A 27,852-nucleotide genomic window follows, 5' to 3' on the forward strand; every position below is an offset into this window, starting at 1 on the left:
ATCTCCAGTTGTGGGCATACAGTATCTAATTATCACTATATGAACCTGCATTTGTTGATAAATTGAAAGGTATAGCACATCAATGTCCCTTCAGCCATAGGAGCTGATGTCTGCAGACGTAATGGAAAGCTAAACTGGAGATGCCAACGGGAAAGACCAACATACTGGGAAAACCTAAATGGGTGTGAATACAATTTGCTACACCTACAAGACCACAAACATAAGAGAACCAAACATCTGTCCTCCTTTTTACCTCTGTAGTTGATGATCTCAGTGCCCAGGACGGCAGTCATCTCCAGCACAGTGATGAAGGCCTTGTCCATTGAGGTGAGGGGGAAAGGGGACATGCGGTGCCTCCGGGCCACCTTGGTGATGTCCACTGCACTGTGACCTGAGCAGATGTTCATTACATACACTGTCATGAAATAGGTGCCGCAAAAACAAACCACATTCAGAAAAAAGAAACAGTGTATACAGTATACTTAAAGTAAACAATGTACACTATAAGCTTGGTTTGCCAGTCAGTAGCTTTCTGCATAATAAACTTTTAGAAATACCTGACCAGTATTCTAATTGTCAGGCTGATATTGATGTTTAAGAGTTAAAACAAAATCAATTTACACAATAATCAAATTTTATGTAATCAAACAATAATCTTCTATGGATATAATACAGATCATATGACATTGTAGAGTACACTAAATTCCCAATAAACTAATATCAAACAGTATATCTAATAGTTTCCTTTATGATGAGAAGAAAAAACAAAAATTATGTCTATATATTATCAGCTTTTACTAGCATGTCACATGTCCTGTTTTTGCTGTATCAAAAAGGAATTGCATTGATGAGGTTTTTAGCAAAAATTTCTGAAAAAAGTGCTGTGGACACCAGACTTTTTGTTAGTTGTTTCGTATGACACTCGGTAGTGCATAAATTATACATGTAGAATTTGGACAGTTGGTAAAATAGAGAAAAATAAATAACGCACACTAGGAGTGTTTTCAGACATTTCTCTGGACTTCACTCTTAAAATCTGAGCCTGGTTAAACCTGAATCAGTCCAACCTGATATTGTGTTTAATAAGCAAAATACAAAGCTAATTCATGTAACTTCATATTTGCAAACAATTCTTTTTTGCTTGGAGTTTGGACTGTCCACCCTTTTTAGCATTTTAATTCTTAAGTTACACACTTTGAAAGCTGAGAAGAAGACTGAAAGAGGCAGAGGGAGAGGAAAGACGAAAGACAACTCTGCTGGGATTTAATCCCAAGACAACAGGCATCTTTGTGGCTCCATATATATATATATATATATATATATATATATATATATATATATATATATATATATATATATATATATATATATATATATATATATATATATACACACAGTGGTCCCTCACTATATCACAGTTCACTTCTCACGGTCTCACTATATCGTGGATTTTTGAATTGGGTTTGGTTCCGCAGGTTTTCGCTATATCGCGGGATTTTGCGGTATATAGGTATTTAAATTTTTTAAAAAATATATTATTATTTGAATTATTTTTGTTGTAAAATAAGCATTTTCTAGCCTTAAAAATGGAAAGTAATATAAATATATACATATAAAATAAAACATTTTAAAAGCATATCAAATGGAAATAAAATGCCTAGTGTACAGCGCTGGGCTCTGATTGGCTCAGCATCGCAGCATCTGTCTCCGTCTGCAGCCGCATTCAGCATCTTACCTTGGAGGTCGGATCGCTACACAGTGTTTCTCTGTGGTGTTGTGCTTTTGTAACATTTTCGGGAAAAAACTGAAGTTATTTCAAGCTGTAGCATGGCGACCAAACGTTCTGCGCCTTCTAGGCCTTCTGACACCGAACCCAAGCGCCAGAGGAAGACGCTAACTATCTCCAAAAAGGTGGAACTCCTCGACATGCTAAAAGAGGGGAGAAGCTACGCAGCTGTAGGCCGACATTATGGAATCAATGAGTCTTCAGTTTGCTACATAAAGAAGGAAGAAAATAATATAAGGACGACGGCAGCAATGTCTTTTAACAAGACTGCAAAGAGAGTGATAACTTCCCGCAATAAGCCCATTGTGAGGATGGAGTCTGCACTAGCCCTGTGGATCAGTGACTGCAGGAAGAAGAATATCCCACTGGATACCATCGCCATCTGCACGAAGGCTAAGACGCTTTACGAAACTTTTGCTGAGAGCAGTGACGTTCGTGATGGTGATGAGGACGGCGAGGCAGAAGCAGGACCACTGAGTGCTTCTCCTACCAGACCAACCCTATATAATGCCAGCAAAGGCTGGTTTGATAAGTTTCAGAAACGCTTTGGACTCAAGAGCGTTTCTCTGCACGGAGAAGCTGCGTCTGCAGATAGAGCTGGAGCGGCGGAGTACGTGAACGACACATTCAAAACCACCATCGAGGAAGGGGAGTACAAGCCTGAACAAGTTTTTAATATGGGTGAAATGGGCTTATTCTGGAAGCGAATGCCGTAGCGCACTTTTATAATGAAGGACGAAGCCAAAGCACCTGGATTTAAAGCCCAAAAAGATCGTGTAACTTTGATTATGTGTGGGAATGCTGTGGGCTTTATGATAAAGCCAGGGCTTATTTATAAGTCAATAAACCCAAGGGCCCTAAAAAACAAGAATAAGAATGCGTTGCCTGTGTTCTGGATGCACAACCCCAAGGCCTGGATGACAAAACACCTCACATTGGATTGGTTCCATCAGTGCTTTATCCCGAATGTAAAGCTGTATCTGGCAGAGAAACGCCTCGAATTCAAAGTGCTTCTGATCATGGACAATGCTGGTGGTCACGCTGTCGATCTGTCATATGATGGAGTGAAGATAGAGTTCCTGCCATCGAACACCACATCGCTGATTCAGCCTGTCACGGGTTCGTTTAAAAAAAGTTATAAAAATGATGGCAAGGCCGAAGAGTCCCAAAAACAGTGAATTCTTTTATTTGCACCAAATCCTTTAAAAGTGTATATAACTATTTACAGTGCAAAAAAAACTGGTGGACACAGCAAGAAAAAAAAACAGAAGTATTTACAAAGAGCTTGAAAACTTTCAGCAGGCAGCCACATCACCTAGAGAACCTCCAGCACCAACTCTCCCCGTTCAACTCAGGGCCCCTATATATACCCCCCTTGCCCCTCCCCCGGGCAAACCAAAAGTTACTTGTAGGGGGGGGTAAATAAGAAAAGGCAAAAATAACCATAAGGAAGAGCAAAACCCATAATACAATTAAACCAAAATTACACAAAACAAATTACCCAATTTATGGTAACTGAAACAACTCTGAAAACATAATAAACCACAAAATAACTACAGAACCGGAAAATGGGAAAGTCCCGGTCACGTGGTGGCCCCATTGCGCGCCACTTGCCCCATTTATCCCACAGCCGGAAGCGCCTCTGTTTGGCCCACGACACAGAGGCTGCACAGTCATTGAGAGGTGAGTGTTATTGTCCGGGTGTGTTTGGTGAGGGGAGACGTGTAGGCGCCGAGTGTGCACCCTCGACGCGTTACAACAGGGAAGAAGTGAGTCCAGATATGGGGAGGATTATGAAGGGCAGTTTATGAGTCCAGGGCCGGGGAACGTGTGGGCGATCTCGGCAAACAGTTTCTCAGCGCGCGCTGTGAGAACAATGGAGCGTGGCGCGGTCCTGCACCCCGCCCCCCCCCCCCGGAGCCGCCGAGAGGAGAAAAGGCGCACAGGGCTTAAGAGTGACGGGGCATTTAGAGGCGCTCCGTCACACAGCCCATGGATCACGGCATTATTCGTGCTTTTAAGGCTCTCTATACACGAAAAGCCCTACAAAACCTCGTTGAAGCTATGGACTCGGACGAAGATTTCTCGTTAAAGGCGTACTGGCATGAGTACACCATTGCATCATGTCTCCTAAATATTCAGAGGGCCATAAAGGAGACGAAGAGTGAAACTTTAAATGCCTGCTGGAAAAATTTGGGGCCAGAAGTAGTTCACGATTATAAGGGATCCTCTCCTGATGAAGTCCATCACTCTGCAGTAGATAAGGCCATGAAGCTGGCAAAATTACTGGGAGGAGACGGCTTCAGTGATATGACTGCTGATGACGTTTTTTTTTGTCTGCATTTATTCTCATTGTTTAACTCCACAAAAGAGGTGTCAACATTATATGAGATTGATGCATATTTTAGTATTGCAGCCAAATATTTTAATATTTAGTGCATGTGTGTGACCATCACCAGCCCTCCCTGAAAGCTAAGCAGACATTCTTTATGAGAATTCCCTATTATGAGCCAGGGAGGGCAGTGCTACACCTCAGTGATGTGCAGGGGAAACAAAGACTGGACAGGATGAACAGGACAAACAGGGAGAGAAACTAACAGGCGGTGCTATTACAATTAAAGAGTGTGATGTGGTGTGTTGTTCCCAAATACTAACTGCCCGTCAATAAAACAGGACAGCAGGCTGCCACCGGGAGCCGGCCAGAGGAAATCAGAGCCGGGCCCCGATGCGAGTCCAAAGGGCAAAAATGGACAGTGTGGTGGGGCCCGGCGACGCCGACAGGGAGGCACCCCGTATACCCCCCGCACCAGGCCCCAGGCGAGCACAGCACTCCCAAGGCCCCCACACCCCGCAATGCGTCCTGACAACCCACCAAGACAGAGCCACCACATGCCACCAGCCCACACCACAGCCACAGCGCCCACCAGGACTGCTGATGACGTTAATGACCTGATCGAAGGGCACTCACAGCCGCTGACAGATGAAGACCTGACTGAGATGACGAAGTCAGCAAGTGAGGAAGAGGAACAAGTAGAACTAGGGGCTGAAGAAGAGGAGGCTGGCCTAACCCTCGATCACCTCGCAACCATGGTCAGAATGGCCAAAGAACTTCAGCAAGTGGCTCAAGAATGGGACCCCCAGATGCTTCGTTCGTTGCAATTCTCAAATGCAATCGAGAGTGGCATGTCAGTTTATGAAAACCTTCTCGCCCAGAAGAAAAAGCAGCGCGAGCAACTCCTCATAATGTTTCGCACTCAGAAAAATATACCAGTTACGCCGACGCCGTTAGCAACAACAGACGTAAAGGATGAAGATACTGCAACATCTGATGAAAAGACTTAACTGTAATGCTCTTCTTGTCAGGCCTGTCTCTGCAGGCTCTGGCTAGTGCCCCTCCTTCCCTTGTGTGTGTTTCCTTTTTAGGAATGTATGATGTTGAGGCGGCGGCAGGTGTGGAAGAGCTCCTTCTGGGTAATCAGCGGAAGTGGGAGCAGATGTGCGGAGCCGATCAGTCACTTCTCCCTCACTACTTAACCTGACTCCACTCTTCTGTCGACGCCGGATAGTAAAAGCGTCTTGTCAGTGCTGACTCAGTGATTCATTCCACCGTTGTCTAAGAACACCAGTAATTCGTTTTCTGTTCTCCTTCCAGTCTGGACTGCCTTCTGTTGGAGTTCATCTGACCCCTGGATTCAGACTCACCTGGTTCATCTCCAACCTCCACCTCCGCCATCCTCCGACCAGCTCCGGCTTCTGCCCTCACCAGCTGTCTCAGCAGCAGATACACGTCCGTGCCGCCTTCGAGCCTCTGCCCCCTGCTTCTCAGTTGCCAGCTGAAGCACCGGTCCGAGCAGGCTCAGTTCGAGTTCTTTGTTATTGTTCTGGTAGTGAGTACTACGCAGTAGGTTTCAGTAGTGTAGTTTGGCACATAGTTATAGTCTTTTGTAGTAGTGATTTACAGAGGGTCAAAAGCCGTTTAGGGAAATTAATTTGTTACCGAAGCAGGTTCATTGTATTATTTTGGACTATAGGCATCTAGACTATTGGTTGTAGTTTGACCCACCCTTTCCATAGTAGTATTGAGTGAATGTAAAAGTTTTGCGTCATAGAAGTGTTTGTAGTTCGTTGATCTAGTAGAGATCTTCCGAGTTTTTTTCAGCATTGTTCTCTGGCCCAGGTATTGCCCAGTGTAGATCTGCGATAGTTTTTGTTACCTACTAGTCACTAGAGGCACTAGCAAGTTTTAGTGTTGTAGCTGTTTTGTAGTTCTGACGGTTTCCGTTTTTTCGAGGTCGCTGGGGGTTGTAGTTTTGTAAGTTTCTTCAGTTTTGTAAATAAAAGTTTGTTTGCCGCAACTTCTGGACTCCTTCTCTTTCCTGCATCTGAGCCTCAAGAAAAAGCCTAACAGTACGATCCGGCCAAACATGAGCTCAGCAGGAAATAAGATGGAGATCGATGGAGCTGCGGGAATAACGATACAGGAGGCAGTGGCTAGTCAGGGCACAACATTAGATCAGCATAGCGATAGGCTACAGAATTTGTCCTCTAGCCACACCGCGATGTATAATCAGTTGTCCACTCTCACTGCGAGAGTCAATCAGTTAGTGGCTCATCCTCCTGCACCCGCTCAGGTAATTAACCCTGTTAATCCCGCTACTCCCGTAAAAGAACCACACATTCCGGTCCCTGAACGTTATAGTGGGGATTTTGGCTCTTGTCAGGCCTTTTTAACACAAGTATCTCTGGTTTTTGACTTACAGCCCCACTCTTATGACACCGATAAAGCTAGAATAGCGTTTTTAGTGAGCTTGTTATCTGGAGATGCTCGTGACTGGGGCACAGCTATCTGGCAACAACAGGGTCCTCTTTGCTATTCATATGCTGCCTTCGTGGAGGAGATGAAAAGAAATTTTGACCATCCTGTCCGTGGAAGAGACGCCTCCACCAGGCTGATGAATATTCAGCAGGGAACATGAAGCGTGGCTGAATATGCGTTTGAGTTTCGAACCCTGGCTGCGGAGGCTGGTTGGAATGAGGTGGCGTTAAAGGGATCTTTTTATCATGGACTCAGTGAGACTTTAAAAGATGAGTTAGCCCTGAGGGAGGAACCCTCCTCCTTGGAACAATGGATTTCTTGCGCTATAACCTTAGATAACCGATTGAGGGAGAGACGGCGGGAGAGGAGAGCTCGCTCTTCAGCTGGATCTACAAATCCCAGGCTTCCTGCTCGAGTGCCACCGCCATTTCCCCTACCCACTGATCCGGAGCCCATGCAGTTGGGCCATGCTAAGCTCTCTGCCGAAGAGAAACAACGCCGGCGAAATGCCCGACTTTGTTTGTACTGCGGGGAACCAGATCACTTCGTGGCGGACTGCCCTCGGCTGCCGTTAAAAGGGCAGACTCCCCAGTAAAGAGGGAGATTCTGGTGAGCCACACGTCTACTTCTCCCCATCCCCGTTTGCAGCTACAGGCAACTCTCTGCTGGGAGTTCAAATCCCTGACGGTCCCAGCCCTAGTGGACTCCGGAGCGGAGGAGTGTTTGATGGACTACAGTCTGGTAAGACAGCTTAACATTCCCACTATCCCTTTAGATCAGGCCCTAGTGGCACGCTTACTTAATGGACTCTGTCTAGCAAAAGTAACTAAGAAGACTGTCCCTTTAGACATTGTTATAGCTGGTAATCACCGAGAGAAACTAGCCTTTTGTGTAATAGATCACTCCGACCCTCCACTAGTTCTGGGATATCCTTGGCTTCAGCAGCACAATCCCCAATTAAACTGGCAGTTAGGTGAGATTACGACTTGGAGCCCTTTTTGTCATCAGAATTGTCTGTTGTTGGCACTGTCTCCCCCAAGTTCCAACACCCAAGAATCTCCTGAACCTATAAATTTGGACTCTGTACCAGCCCAATACCATGATTTAGCTCAAGTGTTTAGCAAGTCTCGTGCCCTGTCCTTGCCCCCCCATAGGCCTTATGATTGTGCCATTGAGCTGTTAAAGGATGCAACGTTGCCCACCAGTAGGTTATACAACCTCTCAAAACCAGAGCAAATGGCGATGGAGACATACATACGGGAGTCCCTGGCCACTGGAATCATCCGTCCTTCCTCGTCTCCGGTAGGGGCGGGGTTTTTCTTCGTGGATAAGAAGGATAAATCCCTTCATCCTTGTATTGATTTCCGTGGGTTAAATGCTATTACAGTGAAGAATTCCTACCCTCTGCCTTTGTTAAACTCTGCTTTCACCCCCCTGCAAGGAGCAACCATCTTTACCAAATTGGACTTAAGAAACGCCTACCACCTGATACGGATTCGGAAGGGGGATGAATGGAAAACCGCTTTTAACACACCCTTGGGACATTTTGAGTATCTTGTAATGCCTTTTGGACTCACCAACGCTCCAGCGGTGTTTCAGAATTTAATCAATGATGTATTAAGAAACATGATTAACCGTTTTGTGTTTGTTTATTTAGACGACATCCTCATCTATTCTCGTAACCTGGAAGAACATGTGGCACATGTACGACAGGTCCTGGAAAGACTTTTAAAGAATCAACTATTTGTCAAAGGGAAAAAATGTGTGTTCCACGCCTCCACAGTCTCATTCCTAGGTTACGTGATCTCACCTGGGGAGATTAAGATGGACCCGGGAAAGCTCTCCGCTGTCCAAGACTGGCCTGTTCCAACAAATCGGAAGCAGCTTCAGCGTTTCCGGGGCTTTGCTAACTTTTATCGTCGTTTTATTAGAGACTATAGCAGGGTAGCTGCACCCCTTACAGCCTTGACTTCTACTGCCAAGACCTTTCTTTGGTCTGAAGCAGCAGAACTAGCCTTTCAGCACAATAAACTCACGACAGGCTCGGTGTACTCTGTTTTTTGGACGTTTTAATTTTACTCTGTCTTATCGTCCAGGTTCTCGAAATGTTAAACCAGATGCCTTGTCCCGACAGTTCACTGTTTTGGAAGAGTCCAAAGCTCCAGAGCCGATTCTCCCCACTTCCTGTTTGGTGGCCACCCTAACATGGCAAGTGGAGGCCACAGTCCGCGAAGCTCAACAATTCCAGCCAGACCCAGGTAACGGTCCTGCTAATCGTTTATTTGTTCCCGAAGTGGTTCGTTTGCAGGTGCTGCAGTGGGGCCATTCATCGAAGGTCACCTGTCACCCAGGAGTAAGTCGGACACTAGAGGTTATTCGTGGAAGATTCTGGTGGCCCACTATGGAGGCAGACACTAAGGAGTTCGTGAGCACCTGTACCATCTGCGCCCGGAATAAAACCTGCACTCAACTCAGCTCTGCCCCTACCAGTCCCAAAACGCCCCTGGTCCCACATCGCCGTGGATTTCGTGACTGGCCTTCCTTGCTCCCAAGGTAATACAGTTATTTTGACTATTGTTAACCGCTTGTCCAAAGCAGCTCATTTTGTGCCTCTACCCAAGTTACCCACCGCTAAAGAGACTGCAGTTGCCATGATCCCACCATGTGTTTCGCCTACATGGAATTCCCGCTGATATTGTGTCCGACCGAGGACCCCAGTTCACGTCTGAGGTATGGAGAGCTTTCTGTATGGCACTAGGAGCCACAGTTAGCCTCACCTCAGGGTTTCACCCTCAGTCCAATGGACAAACAGAACGCACTAATCAATCTTTAGAGACCTTTTTACGTTGCATGGTGTCAGAAAATCAGACTTCCTGGAGTGAGAAACTTCCTTGGATAGAATATGCTCACAATGCTTTGTCTAATGCTTCCTCTGGCCTATCCCCCTTTCAGTGTTCGCTGGGCTACCAGCCCCCTCTGTTCCCCTCTCAGGAACAAGAAATAAATATACCTACAGTCCAGGCCTTGATCAGAAGATGCCGAGGCACTTGGAGGAAGGCTCGGAGGGCGCTTCTTCGTGCTGCTCAAAGGATGTCCATCCAGGCAAATCTTCACCGAAGATCTGCTCCGGATTACCAACCTGGACAACGAGTTTGGCTCCGGGCCAAGGACCTCCTGCTCCGGGTGGAGTCCAAGAAGTTAGCTCCTCGGTTTGTGGGACCGTATGAGGTGGATCACGTGGTTGGCCCCAGTGCAGTACGTTTACGTTTACCCCCTTCGATGAAGATCCACCCAACCTTTCACGTGTCACAACTCAAACCTGTTGTGGACAGTGCTCTGGCCCCCCCGGTCCATCCCCCTCCACCTCCCAGGGTCATTGACAATGCGCCTGCGTATACCGTCAGGCGGCTCTTGGACGTTCGCCATCGTGGAAGGGGTCTTCAGTTTCTTGTCGATTGGGAGGGTTATGGGCCTGAGGAAAGGAGTTGGGTATCCCGTCAGTTGATCATGGACCCGTCCTTGATCGCTGACTTCTATCGTCTCCATCCGAACCACCCTATTCGGGCACCTGGAGGTGCCCGTAGGAGGGGGGTTACTGTCAGGCCTGTCTCTGCAGGCTCTGGCTCTGTCTCTCATTGTCAATCATCATCAGCTGGTGCAGGAGCAGGTGGAGAAGTTGCCAATCAAGCTCCACTCTCGCCACAATATAATCAGACGCCACTCACCTCTCAGCGCCGGATCGTGACACAGCCAGTTCTGCACGTTACTCCTGCCACAAGTTCCATGATCTCGTTCTCCCGGTAACTCTGTTTGTCCTCCTTTGTTTCAGTCCCGGTTCCACCTGCTCCTGCCGCAATTCTTCCTGGTTTCCTCGTCACCTCCAGTGTCCTGCTCCGTTCAAGTGTTCTGGATATACTCACCTGTGCCGTCCTCCTCCTTTCTGGCATCCTTCCACATTCATCTGCCGCTGCAACGCTCCACTCGTCATCCGGACTCAAGAACCACCCGTCAAGATCCCTCAGCCACTTACAGTCATGAGCCCAGTCCAAGCATCTTATTTTGTAGTCGTGAGTCAGTCCTAGGAAACTGTTTTTTTGATTGTTAATTAAGTAGCAGCTTTTGAATATTGGTATCCGGTCTGGTAATACGCTAGAGTCTTTAATTTAGTAAGTATTGAGTCCTGATTTAATACCTAGCTTCAAGTTAGTTTTTCGAGAATTGAAGATTTTGAATTTGGTTCAGTTCCTGGAGTTAGTCTTGGTAGGAATAGACTTCAATTCAGGCCTCCAAGTTGTTGCCTTGCTTTAAGTAACACACTTTTTGTATTTTCATACCTTAGATTGGTAAAGCTTTCTTGCCTGGGTGATACCCAACGTGAGTCAGCAATTTTTGAGTTTTTTGTATTTAGCTGTCCCTGCCTCAAGTAGTTGCCAGGAGTTTTTTCAGAGGGCTTTCGTTTCTTTTCGGTTTGAAGAATCTAAGTAGTATACCTAAGTTTCTGTCTTTAATCACCTTTTTGAGATTGTGTAAATAAACTTCCTTTTTACATTAAAACCAGCCTGTTCATTTCCTGCGCCTGAGCTTCCTGGGAAATTGTAACAGGGTCGCTCTCAGGAGCTCAGTGAATTCCAGCGTGGAACTGTGATAGGATGCCACCTGTGCAACAAATCCAGTTGTGACATTTCCTCGCTCATAAATATTCCAGTCAACTGTGAGCTGTATTATAAGAAAGTGGAAGTGTGTGGAAACGACAGCAACTCAGCCACGAAGTGCTAGGCCACGTAAACTGACGGAGCGGGGTCAGCGGATGCTGAGGTGCATAGTGCGAAGAGGTCGCCAACTTTCTGCAGAGTCAGTCCCTACAGACCTTCAAACTTCATGTGGCTTTCAGATTAGCTCAAGAACAGTGCTTCAGCAGAGAGCTTCATGGAATGGGTTTCCATGGCCGAGCAGCTGCATTCAAGCCATATATCACCAAGTGCAATGCAAAGCGTCGGATGCAGTGGTGTAAAGCACGCCGCCACTGGACTCTAGAGCAGTGGAGACGTGTTTTCTGGAGTGACGAATCGCGCTTCTCCATCTGGCAATCTGATGGATGAGTCTGGGTTTGACGGTTGCCAGGAGAACGATACTTGTATGACTGCATTGTGCCAGGTGTAAAGTTTGGTGGAGGCTGGATTATGGCGTGGGGTTGTTTTTCAGGAGCTGGGCTTGGCCCTTTAGTTCCAGTGAAAGGAACTCTGAATGCTTCAGCATACCAAGACATTTTGGACAATTCCATGCTCCCAACTTTGTGGGAACAGTTTGGAGCTGGCCCCTTCCTCTTCCAACATGACTGTGCACCAGTGCACAAAACAAGGTCCATAAAGACCTGGATGACAGAGTCTGGTGTGGATGAACTTGACTGGCCTGCACAGAGTCCTGACCTCAACCTTTGGGATGAATTAGAGCGGTGACTGAGAGCCAGGCCTTCTCATCCAAAATCAGTGTCTGACCTCACAAATGTGCCTTCTGGAAGAATTGTCAAAAATTCCCATAAACACACTCCTAAACCTTGTGGACAGCCTTCCCAGAAGAGTTGAAGCTGTTATAGCTGCAAAGGGTGGACCGACGTCATATTGAACCCTATGGATTAGGAATGGGATGTCACTTATGTTCATATGCGAGTCAAGGCAGGTGAGCGAATACTTTTGGCAATATAGTGTGTGTGTGTATATATATATATATATATATATATATATATATATATATATATATATATATATATATATATATATATATATATATATATGTATGTATTGGCCCAACAGGAATGAAATAAAAAAAAAAAGATAAAATCTACTGAAAAATCTGTGGACACTGGGTTTGCAGCTGAAGCTGTGAAGATTCCAAATGATATGCACATAAAAGGTACAAATTTAAAACATAAAACTATACTACCGTTCAAAAGTTTGGGGTCACTTAGAAATGCCCTTATTTTTAAAAGAAAATAATTTTTTTCAGTGAAGATAACATTAAATAAATCTGAAATACAGCCTAGACATTGTTAATGTAGTAAATGACTATTCTAGCTGGAAACGGCTGATTTTTAATGGAATATCTACATAGGGGTACAAAGGCCCATTTCCAGCAACCATCCCTCCTGCATTCTAATGTTACATTGTGTTAGCTAATGGTGTTGAAAGGCTAATTGATGATTATAAAACCCTTGTGCAATTATGTTAGCACATGAATAAAAGTGTGAGTTTTCATGGAAAGCATGACATTGCCTGGGTGACCCTAAACTTTTGAACGGTAGTGTAGATAGATAAAGACATACTTTCTAGTGTGTCTACCCACTAATATAAGACAACTCAATTAACATGATTTATTTTTTAATGCATGTAGGTATATATTTGCAATAACACCATTTAAATGCCATGAGGATTGACTGGCAAGAAATAGCTCTGTTTGCTTGCAGAAGCTGTGGAACGCAGCTGCCTGATAGAGGTGCCTGATAGCAGCCATGTTGGTCTAACAATACCTCTCTAATAGTTCCAAAGGTAATAGGAACAAAGCAAGGTTTAACTAATGTGTAATCTGCTCTCTCTTTCGTTCTCTCTTTATCTCTCTCTGCCTCTTTGCCTTACAACAAAGAATAGGCACTGTGCTTTGATTTCCCTTGACCTAATTTTTCTCCTTTAAACATACACTTGCACTTCCACAGCATATTCTGATGCTTAACACGAGGCTTAACAACCTCCAGCAAAACATCACATACACACAGAGACATGCACATATAACACAGCTACCACACACAGCCTCACGCATAAATTATGCTCACATTGTCACACAACATGCAAATATAGAATCTATTTATGTGTTTCAGAGCACACATTCAGATATGACACATAGAAAAGAGACAGTTCTTCTGAATAGGAGAGTTACTACATTACTTACTTGATCTTAGGATATTTTCTTTGCTGCTGCATCGTGACTGCACCTAGAGATAGTGTTTGGGAGAGAAAGACAAAGGGCAAAAGGAAAGAGGGACAGCAGAGGTGGTAGTAATTTCAGATAAACAACGCTGCTCTTTTCACATGCTTCAAATGACAAGCTATTTAACAACAGTCAGAAATATTGTCAAGAGCTGTGTCACACTACACTGTGCACTTTGTCCTGCTGTTGGGAGATGACTACATCTCCTGCAATACCATTATGATCACTTACTGATCACTACATCATCATATCACAGGTGACAGTCACACTGATAAATGAACATGTGACACTACTATTAGACTGAAGAACTCAAAAGAATAAAAGCCAACAGAGGTGACAATATTGTAACACAAGGTCATAACAGATATCTTAACTGTCCTATGGTATAACATTAAATGTAGTGGAAATGTAGTGTTTGAATATCAATAGTGGCTGTTCAGATGTGATGCAGGATGGTGAGACTTCTCTGAAAATCACTGATGATGCATAGTACCTACTTATAATATATGACAAGGTGGGGAGGAGAGCAAAGTGGGTTCAAACTGGGCTGTGTTTCCCAAAAACAACTTGAGACTACAAATCAATGCTGTCTATGTTGAGAGAATGGAAAAGACACTATTAAAAGTGGCACATGTAATGTTTAGAACTAGTATTTTTTTTGCAGATTTAATCAAAAGTTATGAAAACAGGAGTGTCTAAGACGGAGACAATTAGTGGTGATCTCACCAATTACTGGTGATCTCTACTGTCAGAGTAGAGAACTTGTTACTTCTCGTGCCTTGAGTTGCTGAAGATGCTGAAAGTAGTTTAACCATAGTCAACATCTGCATTAATTTCTGTGTCCCAAGTACATAGAACATATTTACTCCGCCAAAGAATGCAGCTGAGTTATGTGATGATTGGCATTGGTTTGTCTATCTATCTGCTTGTCTGTCTGTCTGTCTGTCTGTCTGTCTGTCTGTCTGTCTGTCTGTCTGTCTGTTTGCAACATTACTCAAAAACGGACTAACAGATTTGGATGAAATTTTCAGGGAAGGTCAGAAATGACACAAGGACGAAGTGATTAGATTTTGGCAATGATGAAGCTTATAGTCTGACCCACGGATTTGTTAAAGATTTCTGTATCATTTCGAGATAGCAGCACAGAGTCACTGTAACTATGACAAGTGAACTCAATGCCAGCTGCCTGCTGATGATGACATGATTGCAATCCTACTACAAATCAACCACTGTGGACCACAAATTATTTTAAAGATTTCATACATCAAGTGAGCAGCCTTGGCGGAGTACTGTGCTCTCTAAGTACTTTTTCCTGTTTAGTATGTATTCATTTTCATTTCATGTTTTTGCATGAGTGTACAAGAAATCCAGGTGCAGTGGCAGCCAGTACGGGTTTTGGACGAAGGTCAAGTGGTTCAAGTGATCTTTGTAGTAACTTTGTTCCCTATCCACGTTGGTATCTGTCAACTACATACTTTAATTATTTAATAAAGACTCTAAAAATAATTCAAAACATTGTAAAACTTTACAAAAACAAAGTAAAATGTTTTCTCTTAAGATTAAATACATTATTTTTATTTTACAACATTCTGTTTTCACACCACTTTCATTTGTACAGGGAGTTGTGAGCCCCTCACCCATTCCACTCTCAAAAATTAGCAAGAGTTAAGATGCAAACTGACAATCTGAATATAGTCATTGTTATCACTTTTCTAGTGTAGGCACATGTATGCTTAAAATTTGTTAAGAACTAAATACATAGTGGGGAATTATGATCCAACTCCAGTCTCAGTTTTAGCCTCAGTTGAAAAATCAGCACCTTCATCCTGTTTGATACTGCAAAATGAACAAAACCGATTTTCCATTCTTTGTAATGAAATCTGTGTACATAGTTTAGAGGAGAAGATTAGCAGCAAATGAAAGTGAGAGCAAAAAGGGGCTACACAGCAGGTGCAACTACTGATTCATGAACTCATCAGTGGTCAAAACTCTTGCCTCATATTGTTATCATGATATTTGTGTAAATGAAACAAATCACTGATGTGTTGATTTTAAAATGTTGCACCATGCATTTAAAACTGATGTTGTTTTACATTATGAGCATGCTTTTGGGAAGCTCAGCCTTAAGGAATGATTAATAATGGAAAAGAATTATGGGATGATTTCTATTAGGCTACAAGTTTGGCACCAAATTTGAGAATAATTATTCCTCATATACCTACACAAATATGGGCATAGTTGGAAAACTGAGTACAAAAAATGAAATTTTGTCAAAGTGATTATCAGCTGGGCACAGTTTTCAATTTTTTTGGATTTAGCTCTCCATTTGTTTTCTTGCTTACTTGCTAATCCGCCTGCCTACCGTAGTATTCAAATGTGTTGACTGAAAAAAACTGATTGCCTAGTTAGCTATTATCTGTCTGCTCTAACTTGTCTTTCATTTTCTCTGAGCTGTGAAAGTCCTCCACTCCTTTGTTGCAGCTGCTGCATGTCAGTGACCTCTTTGACCGGTGCTTATGTAAGTTATGTGCAGTGTGTGGTGTATGGAGAACCAAAACACCGATGGTGAAGGTGGAGGTCTCTCTACTCACCTACCCACCCACCCCTTTCTCTCTCCTCCCGTCCCTCACTCCTAAGCTAATACTGCAAAACCACTGGTCACCAAACAGCCAAGGTGAGAGGGTGGGAAATGGGAGGTGGGGAAGTATGGGTGGAATGGTGAAAGAAGAGGGATAGAGAGGCAGAAAGATAGAAAAAGACAGATAGGAAGGTGGAAATATTGGTGGATCAGCCTGACATGGTCCCGCAGCCCGGAAAGAAGGAAACAAAAACAGAAAGCACGGACTAGACAGACTTCACTAAACTACAGAGCCGAGACATAGCAAAAACGAGGTAAAACAGGAAGAAAAGAACGAAGACAATAAAGACCATTTGAGTGGCCTGACGGCATCTACTTAACAGACATCCAGCACACCAGACATAACTACTAAAAGCAGAGCATGTTCACTGGAGAGACAGAAGCTGAGATAGACAGGCAGATGGAGGAAGAGAAGAAGGAATAGAGAAAGAAAGTGAACAGCAAAAGACAGAAAAGTGTGTGTGGGAGACAGAATAAGGAAGAATCCTGACAGACCCAACAGAGAAATAGCGAAACAAAGAGTGATGAGAGTGAACAACAGACAGATTGAGAACAAGAAACAGACCAGTGGCAACAGACAGGTAGGACGATATACAGAGAAAAAAGAGTGAAGCTAGAGAGATAGCTTGGCAAGTGAGGAGAGGGAGGGGACACAGAGCGGGGTATTTGTTTTGCGCGCTCCTCGGAGGAGGGTGAAGGGAAGGGCAAAGGGAAGGGGGCGGGATAGTTACTCGAGAGCTGAAGGTCCTCCTGCGATCATCTTTAAGCCCCTCCAACCTACACTGGAGCTAGTGGAGATAAAGCATCGAATCACAGGCATCAGTGCATCTGTCCCATCAACCACAACACCACAGACAAAGAGACAAGACAGACAGACAGATGGACGGAAGGACAAACAGACAGACAGGCATCCACTATGACAAGCCCTAGCTTGCAGGAGCAGGTAGAGAAGCAGCAAGGAGAGGTTTTAGAAGGAGAGAACTAAAAAAAAATTGGGCTTTCAGGTGGCATAAAGCAGGCTTATACAGAAGGTCCTTATGCACCAGTGATGTTCAAATGCTAACAGCACTAAATAATCCTGTTGAAGAGGTTCATTTTTTCATTTTTGACTTGGAAATTTGCTACTGTGATGTGGGCTTTAGCATACACTAATTAATGACTGAAGACTCCTCCACCTTCTGTTATAATCATGACGGAAAGTCATAAACATATATTAAACTACATGGTTTAAATCACAACTACAAAAAGCAATACATCGCCATGATTACAGTACCCCATTATCCAACATAAAGTATCTTTATACATCATTTTTTTTTGGCTGCAGGGGATTTTTTTGTCCTTGGCAATTGGGGCCATTTGTCTGTATGTGATGTGATCACAATCTTTGAATTCCCTTGATTTGAGAGCTAACTGTGATAAAATAATGGTATGTTACTGGTCTGAATAAATATTGTGACAGGCAAAGCTACAACATGTATCTTTGTTCAGCTGAGCTTGCTAAGCTAACATTAGATTATACACTACTATTCAAAATTTTGGGGTCACCAGGACAATTTAATGTTTGCCATGAAAACTCACACTTTTATTCATGGTGCTAACATAATTGCACAAGGGTTTTCTAATCATCATTTAGCCTTTCAATACCATTAGCTAACACAATGCACCATTAGAACACAGGAGTGATGGTTGCTGGAAATGGGCCTCTGTACCCCTATGTAGATATTCCATTAAAAATCAGCCATTTTCAACAAGAATAGTCATTTACCACATTAACAATGTCTAGACTTTACTTCTATTAATTTAATGTTATCTTCATTGAAAAAACTGCTTTTCTTTCAAAAATAAGGACATTTGAACGATAGTGTATGTTGAAGAGACAAGGATCAGAAATATGAGAGCTGAAGGCAAGAAGCTGAAACTTGAATACTCTCATAATCGCTTACTATGGTAAGACTACTGAACTGGTCTATTTCCTTAACTGAGCAAGACCTGCATGCAATGTCAGAATGTTATCTCTTCATTTCAGCTTTGTTGTACTTTACATGCTTTGGACCTCCATGATGGCAACAGCTGTTGTATTTGTGAGATTTGTGCCACAACTGCCCAGCCCTCATATATACACAAAGAGTGAGAGGTATGATTTAAAGAAAGGCAAACGTAGGGATTAAGGGAGCTAAGTATAGCTACAGCAAGACACAGAATAATCTTGCAGACATTGAAAGGCACATATGAAACCTAACGATCAACAGCTAAGACATTTTAGTATAAAGTGTACCTTGCTAAAACACTAAAGAAGGTGTCTACATTTTTTTAGATAATGATATGAGCAAAGCAGAGTAATTGCATCAGAGTCTCACTACCAAGCTGGTCTCTTTAAGCATGAAAACCACAAAATTCACAAATTTCTACTTCCTAATTTAGTTTCACATTAACTAGGACACAGCTAAAAACCTTGATGCAATGTGGCATGATGACACTAACACTGACACAGGTGGAAAACAAGACCTCAGCATGACAAAAAGTAGCTCAGTAGAAAAGATCATACTATCACAGTGCCATGGGGATAGAAAGTATTCATATGGAGATGAACACAGTGAAAAAGTTCCAGAGGATGTGTTAGGAAGTGAGGAGAATATGTGAAGAATGAATGCAGAAGCAGATTGGGATGTTTAGGACATTTAGAGGGGGGAAAGGCAAAAAAAGCAGACTGACAAACATTCTCACACTAATTTCTAATCTAGCCTTCCCTGCAATTCCCCAGGGTGGTGAGAGACCAACCAAGTGACAGAGGAGAATGGGCTTGTATGAGGGATGCTAATGTAAACAGCAACACATCATACACACAAGCACAAAGACAACAGCAAGGAAAGTCTTTTAGTAAGCATACCAACATGAAATAAAGTAGAATTAAGACAATGAAAACCATTATTGGCATATCTGTGTGATTGTGTGCATTTGAGGATTTGGGCCTGATAACATTTGACCCCTTCACTAACAGCACGTGGCAGTATGCTGGGAATGCACACACACAATAATAATAATAATAAAAAACAGCAGCTATCACATCAGAAAAACTAATTATTCTACATGCAAACCTCATTGTCAGCGCAGACACAGCCTGGCAAATGGTTGTCATTGAGATCTGCTTCAATGATCACCCAGCTGGAGAGTGGGTGACAGCAGTGTATATGGACACAGAATAGTGAGCATGGCCAGTACAGCGAGACATGTAGCCCAAAGCCTTTGAGTCACCCAGGAAAACTGATGGAGCCAATCACTAGCCAGGTAAAGAGATGCTCCAGGAAATGATGGGATGCAACTGCTGCAGTGCTGAGTTCAGCACAAAACAAGGAGCTGTCAGGCAAATGCAAAAAGGGGAAGGATTTATACATCTGCTGTGAGGAGGAGAAGACTGTGATGGGGCAGGCTTGTTTTAACCAACCTCAATCTCCTCACCCTTGGTGACGGAGTGAGAGAGGGAGAGGGATGGAGCAGACGACAAAATGCTGGCATAACAATGACAGAGCAGTAGAGGGCAGGGCAAAATGCTACGGTGGCAAACCAGAGCCGTGTCCTTCTATTTGGTGAGTGGAGGTAAGAACATGGGGGTGCTGATTCTTGACTATTTATGGCTTCTTTTGGACATGTCAGTTGCTGCCCCATTACTTCTCTGTGAATCCATCAGTGCACCCATATTCAAATCAGGTACATAAAACACAAATATGCTCATAGCCACTGCAGAAACAAAACATCATCCAGGCACTGATACACAAATAACACCCGACAAAAGACCAAAAATGTGATGAATGAAAGAAAATGAGTGCTAGTGGAGATCTTGAAATAGAGGCAATGAAGAGGAATATTGTTGACCACTAAAGGTAGTGATACACAGGATAACTTCTAAAACAACTCTGATGGAAAACAGTGTTTAACTTGATTGAACTTTTGATAATGTTTTACTTTTTTGCCCTCTATGCTGTCTTGTGTACCACCGCAGGACTTTTAAAGATAGCCCTAAATGGCTCACACAATGACCACGTGCCCTGTAGAAATCTGCTGCATGGGTTAGTGTAATATGTGTGTTTTTGTTCATAAAACTCAAAGACCCCTGTTACGCCTGGTATCAACATGTGATCTATGTCCACATAAGTTTTCTAGTTAATAAAATCAGATTACTGGCCTTTACATTCATAGCTGGTATTAATAAATATTCTAATTATCTCATTTTTGCCAAGATTGTCATCATTTATTGATATGCAAATTACTTGAGTTGGCAGGCCTAAATATAGTGAGTCTTAAGACAAGGAAAGTCATGGTGTTTCATGAACACTAACTCTGCATTCCAGATACTGAATAATTTCTCTTTTTTCTTTCAGAACATAATACACATAAAGATCATGTATATCATGGCAATAGTTAGTTTCCTACCAGTCTTGTAATTCTTAGTTTTCTATAATGGAATAACTGAAGCACATATATCTTAACAATCTTAACACACACACACACACACACACACACACACACACACACACACACACACACACACACACACACACACACATACATTACACACACACACACACACGCACAAAAAAAAAAAAAAACCTCATGCGTTTTGGTCCTTCTATAAATTTATTGTAGGTCTTTTGAAAATCTGCTGGGTCACAAATAAACATATAGCAATGCTAATATTTGAATGTTCCTTGGCTATTTCACATTACTTATTTGCCTTTTGCCAGCCATCCACAAGCTGCTTGTTCTATCTGTGGACCACTGCTCTTGACAGAATTGGTGTATTTTATGGCTTTCTGACACAGACTCATTTATGCAGCACAGTCTACAGGTTTTTGATGGATATTAACTCCTTGATGCCGACTGCCGCAAATTTGGGACATACTACTGTCATTCAGACTGCCTCTGAGATAGCATATCCATTCCCCCAATGCCAGTTTGTGCATATTCAATACATACCTAGGAACCTTTTGCAAGCACTGGTTTCTTGTAGGACCGGTCAGAGTGGGACCTAAATTATTATATAGCTGTTCTTATTGTTATATACACTATATTGCCAAAAGTATTCGCTCACCCATCCAAATAATCAGAATCAGGTGTTCCAATCACTTCCATGGCCACAGGTGTATAAAATCAAGCACCTAGGCATGCAGACTGCTTTTACAAACATTTGTGAAAGAATGGGTCGCTCTCAGGAGCTCAGTGAATTCCAGCGTGGAACTGTGATAGGATGCCACCTGTGCAACAAATCCAGTCGTGACATTTCCTCGCTCCTAAATATTCCACAGTCAACTGTGAGCTGTATTATAAGAAAGTGGAAGTGTGTATGAACGACAGCAACTCAGCCACAAAGTGCTAGGCCACGTAAACTGACGTAGTGGGGTCAGTGGATGCTGAGGCGCATAGTACAAAGAGGTCGCCAACTTTCTGCAGAGTCAATCGCTACAGACCTTCAAACTTCATGTGGCTTTCAGATTAGCTCAAGAACAGTGCTTCAGCAGAGAGCTTCATGGAATGGGTTTCCATGGCCGAGCAGCTGCATCCAAGCCATATATAACCAAGTGCAATGCAAAGCGTCGGATGCAGTGGTGTAAAGCACGCCGCCACTGGACTCCAGAGCAGTGGAGACGTGTTTTCTGGAGTGATGAATCGCGCTTCTCCATCTGGCAATCTGATGGATGAGTCTGGGTTTGACGGTTGCCAGGAGAACGATACTTGTCGGTCTGCTTTGTGCCAAGTGTAAAGTTTGGTGGAAGGGGGTTGTGGTGTGGGGTTGTTTTTCAGGAGCTGGGCTTGGCCCTTTAGTTCCAGTGAAAGGAACTCTGAATGCTTCAGCATACCAAGACATTTTGGACAATTCCATGCTCCCAACTTGGTGGGAACAGTTTGGAGCTGGCCCCTTCCTCCTCCAACATGACTGTGCACCAGTGCACACAGCAAGGTCCATAAAGACATGGATGACAGAGTCTGGTGTGGATGAACTTGATTGACCTGCACAGAGTCCTGACCTCAACCCGATAGAACATCTTTGGGATGAATTGGAGTGGAGACTGAGAGCCAGGCCTTCTCGTCCAACATCAGTGTGTGCCCTCACAAATGCGCTTCTGGAAGAATGTTCAAAAATTCACATAAACACACTCCTAAACCTTGTGGACAGCCTTCCCAGAAGAGTGGAAGCTGTTATAGCTGCAAAGGGTGGACCGACGTCATATTGAACCCTATGGATTAGGAATGAGATGTCACTTACATTCATATGCGAGTCAAGGCAGGTGAGCGAATACTTTTGGCAATACAGTGTAGCTAATAAGCTTTGTTTTATCCAACCATGTAACTTTCCTTCAGGAGGCCTTTTCTTTATTCTTGTGATCAACAGCAAACTTCAGTCAAGCTCTAAGGAGCTACTTCTGGAGAAAGGGCATTGTAGCCCTACAAAAAAGGTCGTCCACCTGTATTAAAGCAGGTTCTAATCTGAACCTTGAATTTTTTGCTGGGGCAGCAGCAGCTCTGTATGGGATGCGGAGAAGATGGAGACGGGGCAAGTGAGCCGGTGTGCTTGTGAAACTCTGATGGCACGGAATCCGAACACCACTCCCATTCATCCACCTGGCGAACCTCCGCTCCTTGCCCAACAAAATGGACGAGCTGCTCAACAGATCCAGCAAGGACTTTGCACATTCTACTGCCCTTCACTTTGCTTCATTGAAACCTGGTTCAGTGAAGCCATACCTGAAGCCGGATTACATCTGAGAGTCCCAGGCTTTCGGAAACATCTTGCCTGGTCCCTGTGCCCAAAACGTGTCGTCCCGCTGCACTGAATGATGACAGGCCCATAGCGCTGACCTCTCACATCATGAAGATCATGGAAAGACTGGTACTGACATATCTCAGACCACTGGTGTGCTCACCACAGGACCCGCTGCAGTTTGTGTATCAGCCCTGTGTCGGTGTGGATGATGCCGTCATCTGTCTGCTGCAGAAGGCATACTCCGCACTGGACAGATCCAACACTACTGTCTGCATCACATTCTTTAACTTCTCAAGCGCCTTCAACACCATCCAGCCCAGATTGCTGAAGGCCAAGCTGGAGGACATTCAGGTGGACGCTTCCCTTATCGCATGGATTACGGACTATCTGACGGGCACAAAGTTGTGTGTCTGAATGTCTGACCTGCAACACCGGTGCCCCCAGGGAACTGTACTGTCCCCCTTCCTCTTCACCACCTACACTTCAGACTTCCAGTACAGCACCGAGTCGTGCCACCTGCAGGAATTCTCAGAAGACACGTCCATAGTAGGCCGTGTAGAGAACGGAAGGGAGGATGAATACAGGCACCTGGTGGGCGGGTTTGTGCAATGGTGCGGCGAGAACCACCTGCAACGGAATGTGACAAAGACCAAGGAGATGGTGGTGGACTTCTGGAGGAACAAGTTCCCATCCTCTCCTGTCTGCATCAGTGGGACTTATGTGGAGGTTGTCCAGACCTACAAGTACCTAGGAGTGAGTCTGGAAACAAGCTGAAGTGGTCTACAAACACGGAGGTTGAGAACAAGAAGGGCCTGAGCCAGCTGTACTTCCTTGGGAGACTCAGGTCCTTCAATGTATGCAACCGCATGCTCCTGATGTTTTATCAGTCTGTGGGGGCGAGCACCATCTTCGCTGCTGTGGTGTGCTGGGGCACATGCATCAAGGTGAAGGATGCCAACAGATTGAACAAATTCATCAGGAAAGCCCAGTCTGTTGTTGGCTGTCAGTTGGTCACCCTAGAAGAGGTGGTGGAGCAGATGATGCTGACCAAACTGCTGGCCATCATGAACAACACCTCCCACCCCATCCGTAAAACTGTGGACAATCTGAGGAGCAGCTTCAGCAACAGAGTGAAACAACCCCGCTGTTCCAAGGAAAGGTACAGGAGGTCCTTCATCCTCACTACAATAAGACTTCAATATGTCTGCATTTGACAGATCACAAAAGGACTTTATCACTTTGCCTGCTGACAAAACCACTTTACATACTGGACACTTTACATTCTAAATGTTATTCATTATATCTATAAACTCATCTGCACCTACTTGTGTCATTTGCACATCCAGGCACATTTGTATTTGCACATTTCTGTTTATTTGCACATTTCTGTATTACTCTGGTGTATTCTGTTGATTCTGTCTATATTAAATTTTATATATTTTTATCTTATTTTTCGAGCTGTCAAAATTAGCATTTAACGCGGATTAATACAGCACCATAATTAATCAGATTAAAAATTTTAACGCAATTAACGCATCTGCAGCGCAGAATGACTCAAAATCCCTGAAACGTCTCTGGAAATGCATTTCGGGTATTTTAAATTTGATGGGTTGCTTCTATGTTACCGCCGCAGCTTTTCCAGTGTTTACGGCATTAGTTTATCAGCTCAGGAAACACACAGACCAATTAGGCACGAGTTCAGCCATCCCACGTGACGCTACTGAGCCAATGAATTGGTCTCTGCATTCCAGCCGCTAAACGTTGCAGCTGAGTTCAGAAAACAGGTGAGGGACAGACAAGAGGAGAAAGGACAAAAGATAAACAAGAAAAGCACTCAAAGAGTGCTGCACTCCGCCAAGATATTTCATTCCTCAGTTTGTGTATTCAGAAATCACGGCAACATGGAATCTGGCCATTTAATAGATCGACCCATAAACTCACTAAACAAATACAAAATTACCTTGCGTGAGCACAGGCGTGTGTTGTACATGCGTACGTTATGTAGTACAGATACCGAATTGCGTGACTGAAATATGTAACGGGTCGAGTGAATTGATGCAGGGAACTGAAACAGCGTTCACGTCACGCAGCGTCACGGTTATGGCGACGCCGTGCCGGCCGCTATATCTCATAATGGAAAATCCTTAATAAATCCGTGGATCCAGACTATAAACCGCATCACTGCCAAAATCTAATGAGGTGGTCCTTGTGTCATTTCTGATCTTCCCTGAAAATTTCATCCAAATCCGTTAGTCTGTTTTTGAGTAATGTTGCCAACGGACAGACAGATTCACAGACAAACGTACGCCGATCGTTACCTAACTCCACTGTTCCTTGGCGGAGAAATAAACAAATCGACACCGAAAGGAAAGTCGCCCTGCACATGTTGACCATGTTTGGATCAACATACAGCTGTAAGCCAGCTTCTCAACTATGAATATAATCCAAGCTAAATATGGTTCCAGACTCACCAATGAGCTCCAGATGTGTTTGAGAATGACCCTGACACCGTTCAGACCACGATTCAGAATACTGGCAGCTCAGTTCTTTTATTAAGCAGCAGGAGTATAAGGGGAGTAATAGAAGAGAAAAAAAATGTAAAAGTGCTCAACTGTTTAAATTTTTTGAGATTAAGGTATTGTTAAAGATGTATATAAGTTGGTTCAGGTTGCTCAGTCATTATTTTTCACTTTATTTTCAGATGTACAGTTATATCAAAAGTTATTTATTAATAAATGTTGTCAAAATGTTTTTGAACCATACTGAATTTATTTGATTTGACGGTCAGTTATTGATTACATGTAGATACTAATAAAACTACCAGGTTACATCAACATATATTATACTAATTCAAGTTAGACATCAAGATTTTCTGGACCTTTGCTTTAATACATTTTCTCAGACTGGACCTCTTTGAATTTTAATTGAATATCCCTGCACTAAACAGCATGTTGGCCCTCTTTTTGAATACAAAAAACTTCTCAAAGACGGAATAGTCCACCAACTTACAGTAATATGAACACTCTACAGGATGGAGTTTTCTTTTCCACTGAAGCACGTGTTTAATGAATATCTTAAGTGCAATCCCTTCTTTCTTGAATCTGTTTGCTCACGCAAAATGAAACGCGATTAATATAGATTAAAAATGAATGATATGTATTGCGATTAATCGAAACTAATCCACAGCAACCATATGATTAATTAGATTAAGAATTTTAATCGTTTGACAGCACTACTTATTTTATTTTACCTTCAGTTTATACCCTACCCTAAAATTCTGTGTTATCTTATTGTTTATCCCTTTGTTGAATATCCATGCTGCTGTAACAACTGAATTTCCCTCTGGGGAATAATAATGTCAGTCTAAGTGTAAAAACCTAACAATCTAAAGTTTCCTTTGGATTCCCTATGAGCAAGCAGTTGGTGATGGTGGGAAATAGTCCCTAGTTAAATTGACTCACAGGAGTCAGCAGCTGTAATCATTCACAAGAAAGTAAAAGGCCATGCTACTAAGAACATTTGATGAATAACTCAACTTTAAACATCACCAAAACTGATAGTTCAGTTTGCTGTATGTATATTTTTAACCCAGTAGATTTGGCTATATTTCCAAAAGACTTAATACATTTATGAAAGAACATAAATGCATGATTGGAAACTTACTACTGCAATAATATTCATCAAGTGTATGTAAACTTCTGCTCACAACTGTATGTACTGTTGAACATATTATGCAGACACTGGGGACACATGACTTCATCATAATAATAATCATAATTATTATTAATTCTTTATTTTACCAGGTAAGCTCAGTTGAGAACAATTTCTCATTTACAGTGATGACCTGGCAAGAGGCCCCAGCAGGAAGAAAGATAACAAATAATAATAATAATAATAATAATAATAATAATAATAATAATAATAATAATAATAATAATAATAATAATAATAATAATGTGCCTTAAGCTCTAACTATGGTGCTCATATATCTTTTGCAGTCTGCAGTGTGAAATGAGCTGTTTGCGCACTCTTGGCACTCAAGCTTGACAAATATGAAAGGCACCATGATGTAACTGTTGGTCTGTAGACTTTTTGACGGGCTTGTTTGAGATAGAAAGGAAGAGGCTGGGTTATGTGACCTTGCAGCATTGCTTCCAAAGAACAGATTCAGACTGAACAAGGAGCATTTACATCTGCCTGAGATTTGAACACATTGTGAGCCAAACCTCTTTTTTCCTTACCTTACCTATGTCATGTTATTTCTGTACTCCAGAGGAAATGTCACGATGTTCATACCAAGGCAAAACAGGTCTGAATATTTGCAAAATCTACACTTACAATATTACTTCACTTTGATCTCGCATTCTGTGACATTGTCTTTTTACTTGGATCACTCACAACAGCTTAACATAGGCTGCCTAATTCTGTGTATTTTGTGGTTGTTGCTCTTGAAGTGTCAGTATAGATCATAAAACATATAAGACCAGGTTTGCTAACCTGGTCCAGTTTCACAAGTCCATGCGATAGCAAAGTATAACCCACTGTGATCTATACTGTTAAGCGCTCAGTGTGCCTCTCTCTCGAGCAGCCTCCCTGCTTATGTAAGTGAGTGCTGGTGCATGTCACTAGTGGGTTAGGCGCTATGTGGGATGAGAGTGGCCTGCATGCCAGTAAGAAGTTACTAGAAGGTTAACGAGTTTACCTGGTCCAAGGTAGAGTACCTTGACTTGAGCGTGATGACCTCATCCAGGTGAGCCCTGAATTCTCTCCTTGAGGCCTGGGGGAAGCCACAGGATAGTCATTCACCTTCATACCACACACACACACACACACACACACACACACACACACACACACACACACACACACACACACAC

At 43.2% G+C, this 27,852-nt stretch overlaps 1 protein-coding gene across 9 annotated transcripts in view; it reads right to left on the reverse strand.

Annotated features, from left to right (window-relative positions):
* gphnb (gephyrin b) overlaps positions 1-27,852 on the reverse strand; it is a 216,315-nt gene that overhangs the window by 28,570 nt on the left and 159,893 nt on the right. For 4 of the 9 annotated variants that reach the window (XM_023264265.3, XM_023264261.3, XM_023264260.3 and 1 more), the window contains 4 exons: positions 27,678-27,752; positions 16,950-17,006; positions 13,542-13,584; positions 254-391 (listed from right to left, as the gene is read on the reverse strand). In XM_023264265.3, the coding sequence (XP_023120033.1) occupies positions 254-391; positions 13,542-13,584; positions 16,950-17,006; positions 27,678-27,752 (313 nt within the window). The remainder of the gene's footprint in view (positions 1-253; positions 392-13,541; positions 13,585-16,949; positions 17,007-27,677; positions 27,753-27,852) is intronic. The other 5 variants (XM_035945486.2, XM_023264262.3, XM_023264264.3 and 2 more) reach the window with 3 other exon arrangements.

The sequence above is a fragment of the Amphiprion ocellaris genome, chromosome 12 (assembly GCF_022539595.1).
Source record: "Amphiprion ocellaris isolate individual 3 ecotype Okinawa chromosome 12, ASM2253959v1, whole genome shotgun sequence".
NCBI lineage: Eukaryota > Metazoa > Chordata > Actinopteri > Pomacentridae > Amphiprion > Amphiprion ocellaris.